This window comes from Mus caroli, unplaced genomic scaffold (genome assembly GCF_978045245.1).
Source record: "Mus caroli unplaced genomic scaffold, Mus_caroli_1 scaffold_7, whole genome shotgun sequence".
In the NCBI taxonomy this organism is placed as follows: Eukaryota; Metazoa; Chordata; class Mammalia; order Rodentia; family Muridae; genus Mus; species Mus caroli.
Genome location: NW_028227262.1, coordinates 132,764,298 through 132,781,874, shown reverse-complemented (window position 1 = coordinate 132,781,874; position 17,577 = coordinate 132,764,298). Strand labels below are relative to the sequence as shown.

Sequence of the window (17,577 nt, the reverse complement as noted above, 5' to 3'; positions counted from 1 at the left end):
TGCTTCGTTTTATGAAAATACAAGACTTTTTCAAGAGACCTTAAGGTTTGCATTTTTAAAACTGTTGAAGTTGCTAAGCATAAACAATTCATTCCAATAATTTGATTTCAAGTACTAAAGGAATGACAGCAAAAGACCTTTCCCTTGGCCACTGTGCATTTTCTCTTGTATTAACTTTGTTTGAAGAAAGGGAAACATACTCACTGAGGTTGTGGTTGTCCTTTTTCTGTCTCTCCTTCGTCAAAGCTCTACCGTCAGTTTCTGAACCAAAGAACAATAATTGAAATGGGGCTTAATTCTTCCTTGAAGCCATTCTGTACAGTGTTCAGACACACTATCTAGAAATGGAATATCACTTATTCTAGAAGGGTGTAATAATCTATCTGGTGCCAATATGAAGAGATTTTTAATAAAAGGCAATGTCTTTCTGACCTGGAGTAGCATAATCCTGACCTGTTTTCTAGTTTTGCATTAAACAATCATGAGATCAGTTACCAAACTTGTTGGCTTAAGATCCTTACTGGTAAAATGAATATAATAGCTATCTGACAACAAATGAGCAGACACGGTGCATAGAAAATGGTAAGTTCTTCATCAAATTCTTCCCATAATTTTGAAATTTGCAAATTAATCTAATCTCTTCAAAAATAATTATGACTACTATGTCATAGGAAAGGGAACTAGTTATATATTTCAAAGGGTCATGTCAAAACAATTCTGCCACTCAGGAAATGGCAAAGTTCTTGACAAGCAGGGTAGTTACGAGCCTTCAAAAGAGTTCGCAATGATCTTAATCCCTGATCTCCATAACCTGGGTAATTCCTTCAGCATTAACTGGGATTCTGATACCCACAGAAGGCCAAGGCACTGTCCAGGGAGCTCCCAAAGCTACTTGTGTAATCTATAGAACCTGTGTCATCTATAGAACCTGTGTCATCTATAGAACCTTTGGAGCAGTCCATCAGTTACAAAGTAAGACTACTTCCTAGCCTACAGCATTTCACAGTCAGTGTAGGGACCAACTTTGAGGTATATTGTGTAGGCCCAGTGCATGTCACGTTCTGTACCCGGATAATTTCTAGAACACAGCCTCATAAGAGACTGAGTCCCAACAATTGGCCAATCGTCTTCTGGGTTCCTAGCCCAAAGAGATGAGATCATATTGTAAACGCTTGAAAGAAGTGTATGAGGTAGAAGGTGGACTCCAGAAAGTCAAATAACCCCATTAAAAAATGGGGCTCAGAACTGAACAAAGAATTCTCACCTGAGGAATACCGAATGGCAGAGAAGCACCTGAAAAAATGTTCAACATCCTTAATCATCAGGGAAATGCAAATCAAAACAACCCTGAGATTCCACCTCACACCAGTCAGAATGGCTAAGATCAAAAATTCAGGTGACAGCAGATGCTGGCGAGGATGTGGAGAAAGAGGAACGCTCCTCCATTGTTGGTGGGATTGCAAGCTTGTACAACCACTCTGGAAATCAGTCTGGCGGTTCCTCAGAAAATTGGACATAGTACTACCGGAGGATCCAGCAATACCTCTCCTGGGCATATATCCAGAAGATGTCCCAACCGGTAAAAAGGACACATGCTCCACTATGTTCATAGCAGCCCTATTTATAATAGCCAGAAGCTGGAAAGAACCCAGATGTCCCTCAACAGAGGAATGGATACAGAAATTATGGTACATTTACACAATGGAGTACTACTCAGCTATTAAAAAGAATGAATTTATGAAATTCCTAGCCAAATGGATGGACCTGGAGGGCATCATCTTGAGTGAAGTAACACAATCACAAAAGAACTCACACAATATGTATTCACTGATAAGTGGATATTAGCCCAAAACTTAGGATACCCAAGATATAAGATACAATTTGCTAAACACATGAAACTCAAGAAGAATGAAGACCAAAGTGTGGACACTGTGCACCTTCTTAGAATTGGGAACAAAACACCCAGGGAAGGAGTTACAGAGACAAAGTTCGTAACTGTGATGAAAGGATGGACCATTTAGAGACTGCTGTATCCAGGGATCCATCCCATAATCAGCTTCTAAACGCTGACACCATTGCATACACTAGCAAGATTTTGCTGAAAGGACCCAAATATAGCTGTCTCTTGTGAGACGATGCCGGGGCCTAGCAAACACAGGAGTGGATGTTCACAGTCAGCTATTGGATGTATCACAGGGCTCCCAATGGAGAAGCTAGAGAAAGTACCCAAGGAGCTAAAGGGATCTGCAACCCTATTGTTGGAACAACATGATGTACTAACCAGAACCTCGGAGCTCTTGTCTCTAGCTGCATATGTATCGAAAGATGACCTAGTCGGCCATCAATGGAAAGAGAGGCCCATTGGACTTGCAAACTTTATATGCCCCAATATAGGGGAATGCCAGGGCCAAAAGAGTGGGAATGGGTGGGTAGGGAAGTGGGGGGCGCTATGGGGGACTTTTGGGATAGCATTGGAAATGTAATTGAGGAAAATATGTAATAAAAATATTAAAAATTTAAAAAAAGAAGTGTATGAGGTGCTACTAAAATATTGAATCTGTGCAGATAAAATGTAAATGACTTTAACCTAGTGCCTAGTGATATCAGGAAACGGTGCACTTACTCTCAGCACTTCTCCCTTGTAGCCACTGTAATCATGGTTGAAAAATCTATTCAATGTGACAATGCGTCTATCATTCATATCTTCTGCAAGTGACAAAATTTTTGAAAGGTCAAACTTTTTAAAACTCAACATTACCTGCAATTTCCTTTCTCATTGGTAGAATACTTGGACAAGGAACATCTGTGAGACCAGCATTAGCTGAAGAAATGCCCTGCTCATCACTGTACACATCCAAAATACTCCCAGATAACTGAAAGAAGAAAAGAGGGAAAAGGTCAACCAATGATCACCATTGTAAACACATACAGATTTAGTAGGGTACCTTAAATCTCTGTCTTTAAATTTGTCACTATGGAACAATCGTGACAATAGAGACTGTGCTAATTTTAACCGAAAATATACCCTCACTACTTTAAAATACATTGCAAAATGCTTGTGGATAAGATGTGCTGAAATTGGTCTTTGTATCTCAATAAAAAAGAAGATCAGTTCATGCTCAAAGGAAAAGTCTGATGAATATTCACAAATCTATAGAGATTTTAGCCAGATCATGACATGGTTATACATTAGTACTATTAAAACACTGTTTTAGGAATAAAAAGTAAATAAACATCTTAACAAGTCTGGAAGTTCCTTGCAGACACAAGTTAAGTACAGTGGTAAAACACTTAGGAGCCTCAGAATGTTGTCAGTGTTAACAAATCTGGCCATCAAAGAAGGTTTCATGTTGTTAATGAAGTGAGCAACTGTGATTCTTTGATGGCATACATTTTTTCCCATTGTACACTAATGTTCTAGAGTATTACGAATACTCCAGCTGGTAACACTAAGATGACTTTGGCGCTAAGACACTAGTGAATGTAGACTCTATGATAATAGACACTACAATTGGGGTTTTTTGGTGTGCGAGTGTGTGTTTGTGTGTGTTTTTGTTTGTGTATGTGTATGTATATGTGTATGTGTGTGTGTGCATGCTTTACTTATTTTATTTTAGCTGGTATGGAATTATTTATTTCCTGTATTTTCTAGAGTGTAGTCATACTCCTTGGGTTGCATTACTTCTTCCATTTCAATTTACTCATTTTATAAACAAATAAAAGTTGATTAAATTGAGAAGATGACGTATATGAGTCTGACAGATACAATTAAGAGGCATTCCACAACACAGACCATTTCCCTAAGTTGTGAGTCATTCAAACAGACCATTTTTCATGGTCATTTTTGAATAGTTCTTGGTTCTGAGCTGAGGCAACCCAACCTGAGTTGTGCATTTCCACTGTGCCTTTGAGAAATATAATGGATATGCGGAACAAAAAAGACAGGGAGTGAAGGGGAAGGAACTAGGTAAAGTCACTTTCCTCTAAAGAGATGGAATTCAAATGGGTTTCAGTGTAGACTGACTAGCAAACTGCAGAAATGTAAAAGAAGAAAAGGAGCTCTAGCCCATGTACTGTAACAATGGAGGAAGTGTTTCCTAACCACAGAATCCACAGTACATGCTCAGATTGTAAGTAGTGTATTATTCCTTAGAAACAGGGCAGAGTTCTGACAATGAATCTAATCCTGCTTTACTCTGGTAGCAAAATTACGTCATCTTTTAACCTCAGTTATAGCCTAATTTATGCCCTGAATCACAATGATTAATACTTTATTTAATTTTATGTTATAGGTGGTGTTCAATTTCGTGTAAATGGCTAATTTCTTTTTGAATATCACTAGACTGTTGAGATTCAAGGCATGTAGTATACTTCACATCATCTAAAAGTTTTAAGCACCCAATGTTAGTGACTAGCAAATGCATACACACCCATCTTAAGGAGCTTACAAAGCAAATTTCTATCTTCCTTTGTCTAAGTTAAGAGTTAATTAAGTAAGAAGGCCCACATCCTCGGAGTTCAGTAAGGAAATTGATAAATATTTTGCGAAGATGTATTTATTATATTAAGGAAAGACAGATTGATTTCTCAGTAAGGTAATACATTTTACATGACTGTGACTGAACATATTCGTACCGATTCAAATAAAAATAAGTAATTCATCTTAAAACTCATTTAAAATGGCCAAGTATACATCTATATAAGAAGGTGCTTTCTCTGATAGAAAAAGAATAACTTTTCCAAAAAGCTGCTCCATGATCTGCAGTGATTCAGTGGCCACATGGTATCTAGATTCTATTTACAGTTCCACTCCTGGGGTCTCAAGAACATAAATAAACTGAATCTGGCTTCCTTAAGTGATAGATCCACTTAAAGTAGCCAGCATTTCCTAGAGGGGGTCAGGTGGGAAAAAAACATCAAAGGAATGTGACTATTTTGACACACACAAAAGAAACAGCATTAGCAATGATATAAAAAGAAAAGAAACGAAATTAAATGATTCCAAGCTTACTAAATTAGCACAAAATAAGTAAGGGAAAGTGTTTATAGTAAACTGCTATACAAATTAATAAACATAACAACAGACCTGCAGAAGGGAATTTGATGGCCTGGTAGAGTAATCCTGATCAAAACTCCTGTGGCCAGGGGAATCATAGGCCTTCAGATAGCACCTGCTGTTGTCATTTTGAAGAATTGTCATGCTGTCAAATTACCTTCCAAATGCGTATGTACATAGAGATAAATCTGGTCTGAGATCAATCGGGTCAAAGAAGCGTCTTTTGCAGTAGACAACAGCCAGTAGAGAGATGAATAACTGCTCAACATGCTGAGAATAAGGGACAGACTGTTCAGTCCTAAACAGGACATCTATATTAATCCCAACACTAAGGATCAGAAAACGTTATGTATTTAAAAAGAGGAGACGGAAAGAATGTAGGAACTGGATGGTGGGGAAGAGAGCTGTGTAGTACAGTCTTTTGGACATGCCATAGCTATCACTTTCATGAACTCACAACAACTGTGTTACTGCTAAAATAAAATAAAGCCAGCCCAAGTCCCAACATCAATAGATGATCACCAGGTCCCACCCATTACTGAGGACCATTTGGCAGTGGATAACTTCTGAGGGAGGAAGAGTCATTCGTTTTTAAGGATGTGGCTACTGTTAGGTCCCCCATACCACAACAGGTGACCCTATATCCAATTACAGGTGGGAAGTGGTAACCAGACTTAGTGGGCTATCCAAAAAGAACGTTAAGGTGAAAAGAGGATATCTTAGAGGTATACAGAAGGAAGCAAGAAGGGGAAATGGGGCATGGGGTTATAGATGTGATCATATTTTATTATATACATGTATGGGACTCTAAAAAATAAAGAAAAATTTTAAATCAATAAAACATTAAACATATAAAATGATTATAAAATTTGAGAAAATCTGTAAGATTTTTTTTTACAATAACACAATTAAGAATTAAGTGTAATGTGAAAACAAATGAATACATTTTAAACATGAAAGAAATTTATTGTATATGTTTTTTAATCCATATCTTGATACCATGGACACATGAGGCCATGCTAAAAAGTATTCCTAAGCATACAGTGTTAAGTTTTCTACACTGTCAAAAAACAAAAAACAAACAAACAAACAAACAAAAAATAACAAGAAGGAAACAAAATTGGCTTGTTAGGGAAATGAAGAAGATCCAGTAGGATTTCTTAGAGGGAAAATACTATGATCATACTATACTTTATGAACTTAAAAGATTCACTCCCACAAAGAGTAACAATGGAAAACAATGAGTGACTCTGCTAAAAGAGGGGGATATTTAAAGACCTGTTTCACAAATATGAAATAAAATTGATCACATGCCTTAGAAAAGTGATTGTTGTATATAAGACAAGGGTGATGGTGGAGGCTGACACTAAAGACAAGAAAGGAGAGTTCAATCTTCATACCACCAGCCTGGGTGAATTGGGAAAGCAAGAAAGTGATATGAAATTACTAGAGAAATAAACTTTTAAAAACTATTTATGTATATGGGTAGGTGTTTTGCCTGCGTGTATATCTGGCACAGTGCGTGTACCTGGTGGATGCAGATGCAGATGCCAGAAGAGGCTATCCTATTTCTCGGGACTTGGATTACAGGAAGTGGTAAATACCACATGGGTGATGGAAATTGAATCTGAGACCTTGAGATGAGAAAGCAGTACTCTTAACTTCTGCACCACCCTCCAGCACCAGAAAATAGGCTTTAAAACTAGAACATTAAGAAACTAAAATGATGCTAATGATGTTTTCCTCTCATTAAACACTGGTATCTCCACATTTTGGTTTCTACTGCCCAGAGCCAAATGAATAATCCGAATTGTCCTACAATCTCCATTTAACTCATGAGTGTTTTTGGCAAAGTTCTAGCAATACCAACGACTCATTTTATGGTGTTATACCTAAAGGCAGTGTTATAATAAATAAGCAGTCATTTTATAAAAAAAATAAACTAAAATGAGAGAAAAATGAAATTATATTGTATTAGAGTTCTCTAGAGGAACAAAACTTATAGAATATATATATCTCAGGCTGTGATCTAGCTAATCCATAATGGCTGTCTACCAGCAGAAGGTTCATGAATCTAGTATTTGCTATACTTGTTTATTCCATGAGGCTGGATGTCTCATCTGGCCCTCATTATATCCCAGAATTCTAAAGAAGTAGGTTCTAATTCAGTGAAGGAATGGACGAGGTAGTGAGAGTGGTGACACACAGGCAAAGAGCAAGATCTTCTTTCTTCCATATTTTTAAAATGGGTTTCCACCAGAATTAAAGCTGTATCTTCCTTTCCCAAAAATATGCAGATTAAAGTGGGTCTTCCCACTTCAAATGATTTAAGTAAGGAAAAAATCCTCACATATTTACCTAGCTACTGGTTTTAGTTAATTCCCAAAATTTTCAAGTTGGCAACAAAGGATAACCATAATAAATACCAAATAATAATAATAATAATCACTATCTGTCACTCATCACATCAAAAATGTGTTAATACTGATTTTAAAAACTAACACTAGATACAATAAGTAGTTCACAAATTATACCTAGTGAAAGACACACAAATGTTGAATAGAAAAACATTGAAGTCATATATGCCAGCAGATTATAACCATAGGGTCCTGACATAGCTTTACTAATATGAGAGAAAATGCGATTTAAGTTTAGAAATGTCACTAATGATTTTGATGGTTAATATTCATGGCCAATTTGACAGAATGGAGAATCAACAGGAGATGAACCTCTGGACATTGCTGTGTGAAGCTTCTTTGGAAGTTATGTTGAGGTTGGAAAACCCTTTGTGAATGTGGGTGGCACATTAGCCCAGGGTCCTCGACTGCATGCAAAAGAGCGGCCACTAAGGATGTGCCATAACCAACTGCCTTAAGCTGACAGTGCTGTGACTTCTCCTCTTTGATGAACTCTGGCCCCAAAATGTGAACCTAAATAAACCCACACTGTTCTTCGATTGCTGCTGGCAACTATTTTGTCAATTATTTTACCAGAACATGAGTAATAAAGGAATAAAATAACTGCATATAAAAAGTGAAATTTTAAAAAGAGACTAATGATAAGCATGCATGTATCTAATGAAAACCACATCAGGTATGTGAAGAATGCTGAAATCTACATAACTGAGTAGTCTACCATCAGAGTAGAATATCTAATAACATTTCTTTTCAGTTTTGAAATGTTAGGCAGACAAAATAATGAGGAATGTGATGAAAGATTGGAACAAAAGTGACCTCATAGATATGTTTACAGTACTTGCAAAAACATAGAACACGTGATTTTCTCAAATATCTTTGAAATATTCAAACATCAACTTTATATATACTCAGCCAAAAGAAAACCTCAATGTGAAATTCATATAGCACTTGATTTGAAAAACTGTTAAAGTTGTTGGAACTCAAGAGTGAAGATGAAATCATGTTGAAATTTAACAAGTGAAAGATAATTAGAACACACATAAAATAATTTCTAGCATATGGGGAAACTCCTTAAGAAAAATCTCAGTCTTGAAGAATAATCTGAGGGAAAATGCATTAAGGTTGCAACTAGATAAACTGTTATTTTCAAGAGAGTAGGAGGAAAATAATCAAATAACATAGCAAAGAACTAACAAGTCAGTCCTCAAAGCTCAAGTGGTATGGGGAAAACAAATGAACAATACTAAGATATTTCTATACGATTTACTTAGGAGAGAAAGTGGACAAAATAAACACTCAAATAAACAGAGTATATAACAAGAGAGAGTTTCTACAGTGGCACAAATAATATGAGAACAAGCAGCCACTTTTTGGCTTGAATTTAAAGCCCACTCCATGAGCAGGAACCCATACAAGAGATTGCTCAAGTATTCAATAACTGCAGCATGGATCTAGAGGAAAACTTACTACTATTATTCTGATAAAGGAATCCGAGCAATAAAATGGCTCTCAATGACATACTGCTATTCCATAAGGCAGATCATCACTCAACTTTCATCAGAGAAGTTTTATCTTGTAGTATATGGTTTTAACAGAGATCCACAACTAGTCAATGAATGTGCAGAGAGTAAGAGACATTGGAGCGCTAAGGCCTAAATGGAATGTCATTAATAAACTCCTACCTTCAAAATTCAGGTATCTATGAAGGAGAAGCAGGAAGACTTAGGAGTCAGAGGTGGTAGATGACTCCAAAGAAACAGCATCTTATAGACACAAAGGAACTGATATGCATATGATCTCAGAGGCTGTGATCCATGTCTGAGACCTGCAGAGATTCAAACCACACAAAATCCCTACACAGAGAAGGTCAGGGGACCCATCCCTAACCAAGAATCTATTTGGAATTGAGAGCTAGGGAAGGAAAAGTCAAATTTCTCCAGTGAAATATCACTGGATATATCAACTATACTCCAAGACAGGCCTTAGAACCAGGAATAACAATTGGCCAACACAAAACAAATTCCATGATTTTGTTTGTTTGGTTGTTTGTTTAGTTGGTTTGGGTTTTTTGTTGTTGTTGGGTTTTTTGTTTTTGTTTTTTTAAATTGGTGGTGGTATAGTTGTTTGCTTGTTGGAGTTCCTTTGTTTTTGCCTTATTGATTTTATTTTTTTTTGTTTCAGTTTATGTCTTTTGTTCTCATTGGTTTTGACTTTTTCTTCCTGAGAGGAAACAGGAAAGCTGGGTGGGGAAGGAGATAAGAAGGTACTAGGGAGAGGTGGCAAAAGGGAAGCATATGAGAGAGTCTCTCTAGGGAGCTCTGGATGTCTCTACGTAAAGCAGACTGGTTTTGAACTCACAGAGATTCACCTGCCTCAAATTCTGGGACTAAAGGCATGAGCTGACATGCTCAGTCTTGTATGAAAGAATTTTTAACAAAATAAGAATAGTAAATAAAATATAATAAACTTACTCTTAATTTCTGGACCAAGATAAGGAGGTCTACTTTCACCTCTCTAATTTCAGTAGATAGTCTAGCCAGAACAATTAGTCAAGAAGAGCAAAGAATTCACAAAATATCAAGAAATACCCAAAATGGTCTCTGTTCACAGGTGGCATGATTATGATCCTATATTTAGAAAATCCAGAAATTCCGTGAAAAAGAAACACAAACAAACAAACAATCAAAAACATCACCTGTTTTCAAGCTAACAAATGAAGCTGGCTAGCCCAGTTGCAAAACATAAAACCAACACATGAAAATTTGCTGTATTTATATAGATAAGCGATGAACAACATGAAAAAGAAATTAAAACACTTCCATTTAAAATAACTGCAAAAAAGATTTGGAAGTAAAGTTAACTTCCATAAAGAAAAGATGTATAGGCTGAAACCTAAGCATACAGATAAAATTAAAGAAGACACAAAAAAGGAAAATATTCCATATTTCTAGAAAGAGATCATTTTATCAAGATGCTATTCAAACAATCACATATCCTATGTGACTGCCAGCAAATGACAAATGAATTTTTGACAAAATTGAAAATAACATGTTAAAATTCACTTGTAGTACCAAGGAACAGCAATGAACCAAAAACAGACTTGGAAAATACCTATGTGACAAAATAATCCTTCTAGATTTCCATGCTGATTACAGTGCTATGCTACCACAAAGAGTGCCATTGCAACATGAGGACAATTATTTAGGTCTGTGGATCATAGTAACAAAGCCAGAAGGAAGCATTGTAATCAAGTCTAGTAATGTTAACAAGGTTACCAAGAAACCCCCTCCCACTCAGTGGCAAAGGGCAGTCTTTTAAATGAATGACATGGTTTCAATGGATATCTACAGGAAAAAGAGTGATTCTGGCCTTTATCTTCTATATATTTAAAAATTAACTCACAGTGGGTTAAAGAACTAAACACAAGATAGACAACAATAAGACTCTCGAGAGAAAATGCAGAGCTCTTGATAATGCTGGAATCAGCGGAACACGGTTTTGCTAAAATGTTAAAATGTAACTTTTAGTGACACCAAAGAAAAATAGCTTTGCCTTTGTTTACCAATGGTGCTGTCCAGATATGAAAAACAAAGTCTACAACCAAAATTGTCGTGGAAGCATCTACACCACTATAAATTGTGCACAGAGATCCAACTCCTCTTATCAGGAAACCATAGCAATGTGACTTTAAAATTATTCTTACCTTCATGCACTAGAAGCAATCTAACCCCTGACATGACATTTAAAATATTATGATATCCACGTTGGAATTTCATCTCTATTTTCAGTCTCCAAACTCTTCAGGTCCCTATACCTAAACGATGCATCCCTATGTGGTTATCTAGATACTCCCTCCTAGATATTCCCACCTTCCTTCTCAAACCAAAGATATTTAAAATACCCTTAAGATCTATCTGATCTCAAGAGTCTAAAGCCTAAAGTCCCTGCCATTTAACCTATATATAAATCCCAAACTCATGCCTTTATAGCTTCTGTTTCACTGATTCAACCTTATTTCCCACCAACCCTAAATTTATAAGGCCCCGTTATTATCAGGTATATTCATGCTGGATTTCCAATATTGTCCTTCACACTTCAGCGTGGGTAACGTTGTTGATTACAATAAATTGTGACTATGTAGATGGGGAATTTTTCAGAGGACAATACAACACAACACAATAACATACATTAATGCCATAGTCAATAACTTATTAAATTCCAAGTATAATATAATAATTCAAATAACACCTTAAGTCACCATTGGAACAACCTTATGGCCTATAATTATCATTCTAAATATAAAGCAATTCCAGCTCTGAAATGAAGTAATGGTATAAAAGTAACACAACTATAAATGTAATACAGATTGCAAGGGAGAAGACTCAGTGCCCTGCAAGTACAAAGACATGAGCTTGATTTCCAAAGTCCATGTGAAAAAAAGTCGAGAGTACTTGCTAGGAATAGCAATACCAGGGAGGTGGGCATACACTCTAGGGAGTAACAGGCTACCCAGCCTCCTCCACTGGGAGCTCCAGCCTAGTAGGGCATACCACCTTAATAAAAGCAGTTGAAATAATAGCCTGGATTCATGCTTGGATGACACAGGGCTGTATTCTCTACCCTCTACAGAAACATTCTTGTCTTTCCTAAGTGTTTTTCTCTTTCTTCTTCTCCACTGTTCTTTTCTCAACTCCACCTCATCTATAGGTATCAGAGGCAAACAGTTCCTCTCCAGGGCTTAACTTAGGAGCAAAACCCTATACTACAGGCTTCCTGGAGCTAATCCAGCTTGTTTTTCTCTTCACCAGAGAACTATTGAGCTAATAAACTTTAATAAAACTTTAAATGTTGTTTATACGTATTTGTTTTGACCCTTCTCATTTACATTCACTTAGCAACAGACAGGACCCCACACGATACACTCGGTATGTTCCTAATAATAATGTAAGTTCCCAAAACCTTGGCATTTTATGAAACATCATGTGTATCTAATAGATAATCTCATTTTAAATAGACAAAGTGACCAAAACTTACAGGAGGTTACAAGTGAAGTTTGCAAGTAAAACATTCAGTGAAATAACAAAAGGCACAAGGAGCCCTAATTGGTGTGTGTGTGTGTGTGTGTGTGTGTGTGTGTGTGTGGTGTAATGTGTTCACATATTTAGTGTGAGTTTTCAAAGGAAACTGATAGATGTGTTTGTTTAGGTCCTTGCCTTTTGCTATTCTATGAGGATATTCACTGTGAATCTAAAATGGTAAAACTGAGCCGGAGACCGTTTGACAGAGAAACTGGACATAAAGGAAGATAAACTCCTGTTCTAAAGAGGCGCACCACAGGTGAGCACAGGCTGGAGAACGTATGCACACATGAAACACTGACTTTCGAAAGATTATTTTACTTCCTTGTGGGTGCTGATTCATTTAGATTCAGCGAGCGAGACTTTTCAGTTTTAGGACATACACCGCCAATTGCCTCAAAACTGTATTTTATTTGTTAAAACATCACTCTAAGGCTTAAATGACAAACACCGAGCCACGAAATCCTGCTGTGTTATTTTGTTACTATTATTTTTGTTCCGTTATACATGAATAAAAATAATGAGAGAGGCTGGAGCTGGGGCTCCCTCAGCAAGCTAGCTTTAACACAAAAAGAAAAGCACAAAACTGGATATTTGCAGAGTTTCACATCACATATATCACATCTTCATTATTCTTTTAGCTCTAAGTTAACAAAACAGTTGTTAGTAGAAGTAGAAAATAAACAGTTTGCTGAGCCCTTGTTTTTTATATAAAAGTCACAATAAGGCATTAATTTTAGCTGACTTTTTTTTAACTAAATAAACTTTGAAATTTCTTAGCGTAGCCCAGAGTGCTCGAATGTAAAGAAGTTCTTTAAAACACACAGTTAATTATAGTGTACACATTTTAATGTTAAAGCCTACATACTTTGTTTTAATGGCTATAGCTCTACAATTTTTAAAATTGGCAAGTAGTCTAGTTTTATCTCCAAATAGTGAAAGAATTTAACAGGGTTCTTACCAGTTTCAACTTGGAAGGGTCTATAACCTTCACAATTGCGATGGTTTTCTCTTTTTCCTTCATCATTTCTTTCCCTTATGCTTGCAAACAATAACCAGGAGAGGCATACAGAAACTTCTGCACTAAGGTGAACTTTGCTTCTTCCTTGGACTTTAAGACTAATCTGGCCTAGATTGTGACTGACAAAAGCTTGCTCGTTGATGTCATGCAATCCTTTCAAGTCCCAAGCAAGCCCAGAGCCTTGTTAATATTTACTCAGCCCTTGTCTCTGGACTGGTCTTGAACTCTCACAGTTTACTTAGATTGCCAAATGCCACCAGAATTTACAGATACCTGACTGAAAAATACCTTTGCACATTAACATAAATGAGTTACTACCCACAAAAATATCTCTAAAGGAAAAGAAAGAACCAAGGTCAATCGGTAGAAACTACAGCATGGTATCTAAACTTTGAGGGTAACCAGTCATCCGGCCTCAGTGTAGCAGAAAGGCAGCTGTGTCTCAGGTCCTCTCATATTTCTATGATTTAGCTGCCTTTTCAGATTGGCTGATACAAAGTAATGAGAAAAATATTGCATGGGTTTCTTACAGGGGTAGAACAAGTTCCCAATCTTCTATTCATTTAAAGAATGCACTTGACCACATTCTTCAGCTTCTGTCATTATCTTTCTGCTGTATAAAAATATAACCAAACTCTAACATATAGGCTGTTTTCTGAAAATCATAAAAAATGTATTATAAAAGCATTATCACAATGTGTAGCCAATGCAAAGTGGCTACATTTCATTGTTGCCCCATCCTCGATATTGCTGCCCTTCATCCATTAAAACGACTCATAAATAAAAATTATATCGGGAACCCAATTACAACCATACCTAAAGTATAGTTCTTATTTAGTATTTACTATTCTATACTTATTCCATATTTATTCGCTGACATCAGTGTTGTGCAAAGTACTGTGCTAGCTGCGTATGACGAGCTACTGAGTGTCATCTGAGGAGAGGAAACGTCAAGAAACACTAGGATTATAGAAATCTAGAATTTAACTGGGACTGACTCTAGAAGTAGGAGAGAGTGAAGCAGAGACAAGAACAATGTGATTCTTGGACTTTTGTTGTTATTGTTATTTTTTTCATATTAATAAAAATAGATTTGGGAATACAAAGTATGTTCAGCCATTGCAAGTTTGAGACATCTGTAGTAACACAACAGATGAACAAGCAGCAGCATACATAAGTTGAACATGGAGAAGAGGGATCCAAACTGATGTGATATGACATCATTGATAAAGTGTATTCGTGTACAAGAGAAAAGATGGGTAGACTGGGCCGAGAAACAGCATTGCACCATATGTAAGAAAAGAAAGAGTCAGCAAAAATGGATGAAAAATCAGACACTTTAAGACACTTGTCAGAAAGAGCCTCAGGGTGTGGTTAATCATGTCAATCGTGACTTGAAAGCCAAGTCAAATGAAAATGGAGACTTTGATATCAGATATTCAGTTGAGATGTTATTTTTTTCATTTTGAGAGTTTGAGGGAGGAAAGGACATGGGAAATTATATTATAATCTCAGAAAAACTTTTAAAATTGATTGGTGTTAAGAGTCCTTTTAAAATCATGAAGAGAAAAGCTTGATTGGAGAGGAGAAAATGAGGTCATCAGATGATATTGGAAGAGAGGAAATGGAGGCAGTGAGTTTTGGTGCGCGCGCGCGTGTGTGTGTGTGTGTGTGTGTGTGTGTGTGTGCACTTATGCATGTGCTGAAATAACATGGAGGCAAGAAAGCAAGTGTATTTAAAGAGAGCTATTTGGTTTAGTGTGACACTAACATAAAAACAGTCCTATAGGTCAGCATATACAGATGACACCGAAGGAGGTGCACAGAAGGAAAACCTCTTGTGAATTTAAGAATAAAGCAGAAACTTTTCTCTTCTAATAGGATGTGGAGGTTAAAAGAACTGCTAGGCTTTTCAGCAAATTCTAATTTAACTGCACATATTTTCTCTCCAAAGCAATATAGGGCATTTCTGAAAAGCAGGTAGTGGGTGCGGAAGTTGAAAGTTTAAGGGGAGAAGATATTCCATAGTCTCCATTACTGGTAACCTTTCTAAGAAATGGTTGTAGGTTTGTCCCTCTGTGAAATTTGATGATATATTTAACATAATGAGTATGCACAGTGTAGAGGGAGCCCCTCATTTATCTGCCCCATAAAAATGTGGCAAATAAATGAGTTTATTCAGTACTGATATTTACCCAGTGTCTTAATTAGGGTTTTACTTCTGTGAACAGACACCATGACCAAGGCAAGTCTTATAAAAACAGCATTTAATTGGGGCTGGCTTACAGGTTCAGAGGTTCAGTCCATTATCATCAAGGTGGGAGCATGGCAGTATCTAGGTAGGCATGGCACAGGCAGAACTGAGAGTTCTACGTCTTCATCCAAAGGCTGCTAGTGGAAGACTGATTTCCAGGCAACTAGGGTGAGGATCTTAAGTCCACACCCACAGTGGCACACCTACTCCAACCAGGTCACACCTCCAAATGGTGCCACTCCCTGACACAAGAATATACAAACCATCACACCCAGGATAGGAAAAAATGAAGAAGTTAATGATGCTTGTCAAAGAAATAGGTTATACTTTGAACACTATAGACAGGTTAAAGAAGATTGTTAAAATACTGTGAATGGTTAATAATAGGCATTGAAAATAGTAGCACTAGTCCAATTGATATGTCATCTCAATGAGCTTAAACAAAAGTAAATTAAGAAAGCTAGAGGAAAATGGGATGTGATAATAAATGTTTAAAATAAAATACTAGAATTATAGATAAATTAACAAGAGTAAGAGGTCATATATGAGCTTGTGAGGGATGTTTAAAATAGGAAGGATACAAAAAACACAGATGCTTGGGAAGGGGAAAACCTGAGAGTTCAAGGTTGATGAAGCAAGACTGATTAGGCTGACTAGGCTGAACATTGTCTTCTTCTTTCTTTCTTTCTTCTTCTTCTTTCTTCTTCCTTTTTCTTCTTTCTTTTTCTTTCTTCTTCTTCTTCTTCTTTCTTCTTCTTCTTCTTCTTCTTCTTCTTTCTTCTTCTTCTTCTTCTTCTTCTTCTTCTTCTTCTTCTTTCTTCTTCTTCTTTCTTCTTCTTCTTCTTCTTCTTCTTCTTCTTCTTCTTCTTCTTCTTCTTCTTCTTCTTCTTCTTCTTCTTCTTCCTTCTTCTTCTTCTTCTTCTTCTTCTTCTTCTTCTTCTTCTTCTTCTTCTTCTTCTTCTTCTTCTCCTCCTCCTCCTCCTCCTCCTCCTCCTCCTCCTCCTTCTCGTCCTAGTCTTCCTCCTCCTCCTCCTCCTCCTCCTCCTCCTTGCTTTCCAGTTTACACAGATGTTACATAGGAACCAATTCCTTGTAAAGGAGACCATCTATCCAGAGCACATAGAAATGGGCAGATCATTGTCATTTCTCAGTGTAGACACTCAGTAATCATTGTCATTGTTAAAATGACAACCCTTGAATTCCTTCCATGAAAAGCCAACAAAAGTAAATTAAGTTAATTAGAAATTTTATTATAAAGAGAGAGGGCCACCCACCCAATGTTTAGTCTCATCTGACCTTCTCTGTGTGATACTCAGTCAGTTGTAATGTCTGAAGTCTTGCATGCTAGAGAAAAGGAAGTTCTTTAGATAGAAATTCTATTTAGAACTAGTAAGAAAGAAATGGATGCTTTCACAGACTATTTCTCAGGCCTTGAGTTTCGTGCATTTATCTTGCCATTGTTTAACTAAATGATTCACTGATAAATTGGTGACCTCAGCCTACAAAATGTGGTCACTCACATACTCCAAATCAAATCTTTAAAGTGTCAGCTTAATGAAAGCCTTCTATATTCCCTCTCATGATTTCTAAAGGATCTCAACTCTCAAACAAAGCAGACGATACTTCAAGATATGTGGACAGAGTATGTACAAACTTTAGAAATAATGTTTCTGAAACTAATAATTGTATAATGAGTGAAGTAATCAAAGGAAAGATAAGTTAATATCTTATTTTGGAATGATTCCAGGAAT

At 36.7% G+C, this 17,577-nt stretch overlaps 1 protein-coding gene across 2 annotated transcripts in view; it reads right to left on the bottom strand.

Annotated features, from left to right (window-relative positions):
* Nucleotides 1-17,577, bottom strand: part of Tfec (transcription factor EC) — a 69,111-nt gene that overhangs the window by 15,370 nt on the left and 36,164 nt on the right. The window contains exons 1-3 of one of the 2 annotated variants that reach the window (XM_021165609.2): nucleotides 13,513-13,621; nucleotides 2,759-2,873; nucleotides 205-261 (exon numbers count right to left, since the gene is read on the bottom strand). In XM_021165609.2, coding sequence (XP_021021268.1) covers nucleotides 205-261; nucleotides 2,759-2,873; nucleotides 13,513-13,578 — 238 coding nt within the window. In that variant the 5' untranslated portion in view covers nucleotides 13,579-13,621. Of the gene's footprint in view, nucleotides 1-204; nucleotides 262-2,758; nucleotides 2,874-13,512; nucleotides 13,622-17,577 lie in introns of those variants that run through there. The other variant, XM_021165608.2, reaches the window with a different exon arrangement.